This window comes from Phalangium opilio, unplaced genomic scaffold, assembly GCF_054372755.1.
Source record: "Phalangium opilio isolate 3A_F unplaced genomic scaffold, DU_Popi_V2 ptg000038l_1, whole genome shotgun sequence".
Taxonomy (NCBI): Eukaryota; Metazoa; Arthropoda; class Arachnida; order Opiliones; family Phalangiidae; genus Phalangium; species Phalangium opilio.
Window position 1 is genome coordinate 2,077,877 of NW_028324161.1, and position 7,351 is coordinate 2,085,227.

At 35.5% G+C, this 7,351-nt stretch overlaps 1 protein-coding gene across 1 annotated transcript; it reads left to right on the forward strand.

Moving 5' to 3' along the window:
* The first annotated feature begins 2,603 nt into the window (after positions 1–2,603).
* Positions 2,604–6,616, forward strand: LOC149682610 (glutamate receptor ionotropic, delta-1-like). The gene is made up of 7 exons (XM_089834164.1): positions 2,604–3,186; positions 3,714–3,804; positions 3,871–4,029; positions 4,126–4,267; positions 4,332–4,558; positions 4,898–5,280; positions 6,092–6,616. Exons 1-7 carry the CDS (start codon positions 3,143–3,145, stop codon positions 6,315–6,317), a joined length of 1,272 nt encoding a protein of 423 aa, XP_089690290.1. The 5' UTR covers positions 2,604–3,142; the 3' UTR covers positions 6,318–6,616.
* The last annotated feature ends 735 nt before the right edge of the window (positions 6,617–7,351 follow it).

Genomic DNA, 7,351 nt, shown 5'->3' on the forward strand with positions numbered 1-7,351 from the left:
AGTGATTCTAATAATAATTCTAATAAAATATTGTTCTGCAGCCTGCAAGGTCTCTTTGCTACATAAGATCTTTCCCATTTAAAGGGAATGAGAACCTCCGCTTGAAAAACCTGTGATTTATATAACAAAAGATAGAATTAATTTCTGTGAATTCAAAAATATCAAGCTTTTAATTCTCCGATTTCTGGTTATTTGAAAATATGCATTTGAAAATGCTTAATATGAAATTATTTGAAATACAATTTTTTTGAAAGGCTAAAACGTTTCCCGCAGGCTGACGTCACAGATATATTTTTTACGTGAGATGGTGCCACTCTCTCTGCTATCAGACCCTGAGTTTAGACTGGCGAGAAGCTCGAGACGCGTATAGGATTCCCGCGCTTTTTCCCCTCATCAAACGGGCGAACAAGCTCGACAAGACAAAATTACTGATATATCGAAACTGAGTTTTCGTGATTTTTCAATGGACTTTAAAAATAGAAACTTTGGTTCAATTATACTAAAAACTTGATATTTTGAAACTAGAGACTTGAAAGTGTAACATAATACCACTTTTGTGGTAAAATATGCTATGAAATTGTAAATTCGCATTCTCTTTAAGCGAACTATATCTCCTTCACAGTAAGTTTGCATTTTCCCGCCACGTTTAATATAGTCTTCAAATCGATAAATTCAATTTAAGTTGTAGCAAGTTCTTGCTCGGAGAAGTCTCATGTTCTCAATGATATTGTACCCAACGTAACAACAATGAGTATGACACTTGATAAAATACTTAAACGGGTGTGTATAGCGTACGTCTCAGCTGGGGTAAGAACTCCTTTTAACTCCATGGAGAGGGGATTCGTTTTTTCCCCTTTCCTAACACTGTTAGAAATCTCGAGCTCCTCTCTAGGAAGTCTTTCTTGACGTGAGCAGGGCAGCCCATGAACGCTAGATCTCTAAAGGCTAGATTATTTGTTCCAAAATTAACACCCTCCATCCCTTCTCCTGATTCTACGCTAAAGAGGGCTGGGTTTTACAGTGGAAGGGGGCGTTTTCCGGTCCCTTTCGAGATACAGTGTTCATTTTCAGCCAATAGTTTTTTCTCACTCGATAGGGCAAATTTTGGCGTACGAGTCGCACCTAAACCGGAGATATGAGAAAAATTATCGCGAGGTGGCGAATGTGTCGCCCTTCTTCAGTATTGCTACACAAGAGAGGGGAGACCCAAACCCCTCTTTTAGTTACTTCCTAGGCTAAATTAATGGACTTCTGATGTCAAAGAAGCTTGAAAAGTTATTGGGTTTTAAAGCTTAAGCCTTGGCTTAGTTACTGGTCAGAGTTTTCTCTTATTTCGAATAGCAGGCCCTTGCATATCCATTTCCATGAACAGTAAGCAGACAACACAACGCAAAGTTTGCAAAAAATACGTCACATGACGTCACGTTGATCAACATAACGCAACGCGTTTGGTCTCCGTTGAGCGTCACTGAACGCAGCCAACGTATTTTCCGACTGAGTAGAGGCGAAATAGCCCGGCCTCCTCGCATTTTAATACGGGGACTGGGAATATGCCTCGCGAAAACTTAGGCATCTTAAACCTTCTCCCAAATAAACTAGATATAACTTCTTAATTGGTTCCATAACCCTGAACGGTTTCAGCGCTAAACTCGAGTAAGGTTTAGAGGTAATGTTTGCTAATCGGTAGGTCAAGGAAGGATTCGCCCGAGAAGGGTTTTTTCGTTGCTCTTTAGTTTCGTGCCTTACTTTACCACTGACCATTTCGGAAATTACATTCAGAGAAACCAACACACGGGCGATGGCAGTTGAATACTCCATATACCCCTGGTGACGTCACGATTCGAGCGCGCGTGAGCACGCGGCACGCGTGACTACACAATTTTTTTTTTTGAAAGGTGGTGCTTTCAAAGTGATCAAATTTGACGCGCGTGCGATGTTTAAAAACTAGGCTTAGCTCTCGTAATGAAATCTGTCTCGCGCTGGTCAACCTCTTATGACGTCACCAGGGGTATATTTATAATTCCGTTTAAATGAGGTATGTGAAATATCAATTTTCTTTTTCATATTACAAAATGAATAAATTTCTATAAGACTTTATACCTTGGATCTACTGTTATTATAACCCAATTGATGTTTTAAAACGAAAATTAGCCACTTTTCAAAAAACGTGGCACTAACACTTTAAAGGTTTTCTAATCTCTCAAAGAACATCAAGCGCCTAATTAAAAAACCTAGGATTAATAATCTAGCAGCGAAATTAATTTGTGTTTGAGAACGTGTCATGATGGTTTTGATCGTTCGTTATATTTTGTGAAATGTTTTCGGTAAATGCTACAGTAAAAATTCAAATTATTGAGGTTTTCAATCTATGAGTCAAGTTTGAACACGAGTAGGAAGTCACTAACATCCGTTTGAAAATAATAATAATTTTCAACTGTTCAACTAATGGGTTTGCCAACACCGACAATCAGCAATCAAACTCTTCTCGCAGCAGTATGCAAGGTAAGCTCTTAATTAAATATATTTGGAATTAATTGCACTTAGTTATTAATGACTTGATCTTCAAACTACCCACGGATCGAACGATAGATCCCCATGTGTTTTCCAATAACCAGGGCTGGAAGGTTTTACCCAGGATTAAAAGCGTCCTGGGAAATAAAAATTTCCCAGTGGCGAACTGGTATTTAACTATTCCTTTCAAAAAGAAAGGCATGACGCGTTTTATCGTTTTAGACTTTTAGTTTTGGAATCTTTTTAGTTTAATTTTGGATAAATGTATCTCTACTATAAATGAGTAAGAAGCGCGCCACTTGGGATATATTTTTTGATTATTATTGAAATTAACTGTCAATCAATTAATTTTAATTTTAAAAACCTCTCATTATAGTTAATATTAATTTAACAAGCTTGGAATATACATAGGATGTCTCATATCTGTGTTGTAAGGCAGTTTTGAAAAAGAGGGAAAAGCCCAACACTGTCAATAACATGTAGCCTAGCTTTGGTTATAAACCTTAAGGAGTTATTATAATAAAATGCTGGTGATATCATACATTTGAAATTTATTTTGTTTAAACAGTGGACACCATGGATTTCCTACAAGAAAAATGAAAATGGTGAAATATTTGCTTTGCAAGGAGCAATGGTATATCTTTTGGAACATTTTGCGAAAAGACTAAAAATCGGGTATGTGTTTTTTTTAAAATAACCAGGGATAGATTTAATTTTAGAAATAGGAATGGAGAACAGAGTAATCTGGGCGCGCTTCATAGTCCCGGACCCCTTCCACGAGACGGGGGGGGGGTATGAAAAAGAGACTGGTCATAAGGACAAAGGTAAAAAGGAGTTACGTATTTTTCGCCGTCCCAGTCAGCAACGTCATCAAAGCGTAGTTTCAGTGAGCCAATAAGATAATTTAAACTTTTCGTTACGTGTTGGAAGGAGAGGCTCTATGCTGGGCTATGAGTGGGACTGAAGTAAATACTAACCTTTCTCCATTCCTACTTCTAAAATTAAATCTATCCCTGAAATAACTAACACCTTGAAAACTTAAAATTTCCCCATAAAAAGCGAAAAAAATATTTCAATAGAGTATAACCCGATATTTGTCTAATGTTCAGCTAAACTGCAATCTATTCTATAAAATCTAAGAATTCTATGATTTTCATTACAAAAGCATATTACCCGACACAAATTTGCAAATTACATTATAGATTTGTTTACGTTGAGGAACCCAACGGGATGTGGGGAAACCGACTTCCAAATGATTCATTTAATGGTATGATTGGAATGGTACACAGAAATGTAAGAGCCATGTCTTCACTTGCCGAGGCAAAGTTTATCCATGAAACTAACGAAGTTTAAACGCAGGAAGTTCATGTTGCTGTCGGTCCGTTCATTATGGATTATGTAAGGTTTTCAGTCGTAGATTTTACGAGTCCTCTACAAATGAGTTATTTATCAATTCTCGTGGGGAAACAAAGTCATAAGCATCCACTTTTTCCATTTTTAGAAGTATTTAATGGAACGGTAAGCAACATTTGTTAAACTGCACAAAAAAATGCAAGAAGAAACTTGTCACTGACACTTCAAAAATATAGAAGTGTGAATTGCTTCTTTTTTCAGTTCTGGCTCGTTCTTTTATTGCTATTACTCGCTTGCATCTCATTCTACGCGATGATTGGGCATAACGCAAATCCGAGGTCAAATGTAAAAAATTGCTTTATAAAGGCATTTATGGTGTTTATGGCGCCCCTGTTAAACACATGTAAGTGGTTAATTTCCGTTATTTAAATTTGACTTTTAATTCAAATTATGGCAAACATATTAAGGTTGCCAGGAGTTCGAAAGGGAAGGCAAAAGACGGAGCCAACGAGTTTTAATAACCTTTTGGAAATTGGGTTCACGATTCATATGTTTGGCGCTCTCGGCTGTCTTGCTTTCCGCTATAATCGTCACAAAACCCGGAGATTACATTAAAACATTTCAAGATTTTGACAGATTTCCTGAATCTATTCCATTAGTGGAAAGGAGCTCGAGTCTCACTAACTGTCTAGAGGTAAAGAATTATAATATATTTTATATCTGAGTTTGGCTCTACTTTAAAATCATTAAAACTAATTGAACGAACGGAAAACTTCAGGTAACGTAACAATAGCCTATAAAGAACGGGCTTTTTCTAAATATAGAATGAAAAGTAAATGATGTCTTATAGTTAGCAATTAATTAGTCTTAAAAACGAGGACTACTGCGCAGCCATTGGATTGGTTGAATTTTCATAGGCTGGGAGAGGTAAAGGTGAGGTATAGGGTAAGAGGTTTGGTTTACCTTAAAACTCCGTTCCTTCAAAGTATCATGTTATGTTACCTGAACTTTTTCTTTAATTCTTTAAAACAAGAGTATGGCTACGCAAGTGGTAAAGGAGAGGAGGATAAACATTTTACTTGATAATCTTTACCATTGTAATAAATTTCCGTTTACGCAGTTTAGCAACATACCAGAAGTTAAAAGAATTTGGCGAAAAATTCAAAAAAATCCAGCGGAGTCACTCTTGCCATATGAAGTTCTCTTATCGAATGACACGATATCGAAGGTCTTAAGACGAAAAGATTACTTTGAGATTATAGTCTATTCATCTGGAACCAAGATTCTGCATCAGAGATTTAATTCCAAACAGTCTTGTGGATTTCACTTAACGTCTCTTAGAGATTTTACGATATTCAACGCTTTGGCTTACAATAAATTTTTACCTTCAGACATGAAAGAACAGTTAACATATGTGTGAGTATATTTAAGGGAAGTTTATATTTGGTAAGTGAATGACTACCTGAAGATAAAGTGTATCAGACAACACATTTTCTGCTCACCCTGACTGATATCGTTTTCCAGACTTTCAATTTCCCTCCAAAATATTTTTCCCTGATATTTCCCTGACCTTATACGTCCATTTTCAATTTCCCTGACTTTTCCAGCTATTCCAGCTAGTGCACGAACCCTAGCGAACCTTTTTTAGTCATGGACTTTAGTTTCACGTGTTCTTAAAGGGAGGGTGAAGTAGAAAATCGAGTGATGTTTTATCGATTCTTCTACTAATTATAAGACCAGTCTGCGCATAGTCAAACATTCAGGAAATACTTCCGAATGATTTTAAAATTCAAATTAGGTTCAGATTTTAAGGATAATTTTAAACAAAGACTGCCGACCAATTGCGTAACGCCCTGCCTTTTTGTTAACAAAATTCTCGTGGCACGTTCCGTGTTGAATGAAATTTATCACGAGATTTGATAAAATTCGCGCGACGTGATAATCGTGGCGCGAGACATGGAGCGTGCCACGAGAATTTTGTTAATAAAAAAGGCAGGGAGTTACGCGATTGGTCGGAGAACCTTCTTTAAAATTATCCTTAAAATCTAAACCTAACTTGAATTTTAAAATCATTCGGAAGTATTTCCTAAATTTTTGACTATGCAGACTGGTCTTATAATTAGTAGAAGAATCGATAAAAAAATCACTTGATTTTCTACTTCACCCTCCCTTCAAATAGTATTTTCCAATTTCCTAACTAACGTTTTTCTGTGTTTTATGAATTTAGAGCAATTAATCTAGTTGAAAATGGTCTCGTAACACGTGCTGTTGAAAGGAGTTCGGAAAACTATCACGGTTGCCTCCAAAATATGGATGAAGAGGGAGTTATCCAAATCGAACTTGATAATGTGCTTGGCATCTTTATTTTTTACTTTAGTGGACTGTTCTGCGCGTGTGTTTTCTTTCTTGAAATAGAATGTAAAAGAAAATTGTTGCGAAAACGGTCGCTGTAATTAAAAAAATCCTTATCAGCAATTTTATTCTAATACTCAATCAGAAATTTCATCAAAATCTCTATGCCCCATATATATCAGTTTCTTGTAAAATTTTGAATCCTTGCAAATGCTTATACTACGGAATTAAAACCAATTTCACTTATCGATTAAACTTAAATTCAAATTGCAATACTTATATTAATATATATTTTCTGGTCCTTTGTGGGTTTGAAAGAGTGTTAAGAATTGTGTATAAATGCAGTTTTTTTTAAGAACTGCGTAGCAAACTCGTTTCTGTATAATGGAATACTATAAGACGCCAATAAAGCAATCCCCGGCGCTGTGGTCCTCGTTTTTAAAACTAATAAAATGCTAATCATTTTGAAATAATAAATCATTTAATTTTTAATATTTTTCCTTTTATATTTAGAAAAAGGCCGTTGTATTAAGGATAATGTTATGCTACCTGAACCTTTAATTAAATAAATTGTTTTTTGACTTGTACAGTTGCATTGTTTCGAAGCGTGCCGACTGTAGCGTAGCACTACTGTCTAGGAAAGTATTGATTGATATTAAGAATACAAAGGTATGCTTCATCTACTTTAACTGATATAGCTGACGCTGTTTAACAGTTTTGTTTCTTTTATAACCACTAAAATTAGCTAACACATAGCTTAAGAGAATAATGATTGGCTGTTCAAAGTAGGGCAAGGTATACCGGTAATTCAATTAATAAATTCATTGTTTACGCTATTTCCTCTCTAGTATAAAAGTAGTTCTATTTCCCTACATATGCATGACAAAACTATATATGTGGAAGTAACCTAATGTGTTGGTTGTTTCTTTATACGACTAGTTTTTAACGAAATTGTTTAAGTATATGCTTCTTAACTATAAATTTTCTAAAGTTAATCGTTGAGGTTTTATAAGAAATGTCGAAATTATTGAAATGGTTTAATTTAAATTAATTAAATTTGTCTATGCTAAGCTAAGGTCACCACTTTTTCTAGGGTGTTAATACGAACTCTACACATTTTTGGGCCAGTATGTTC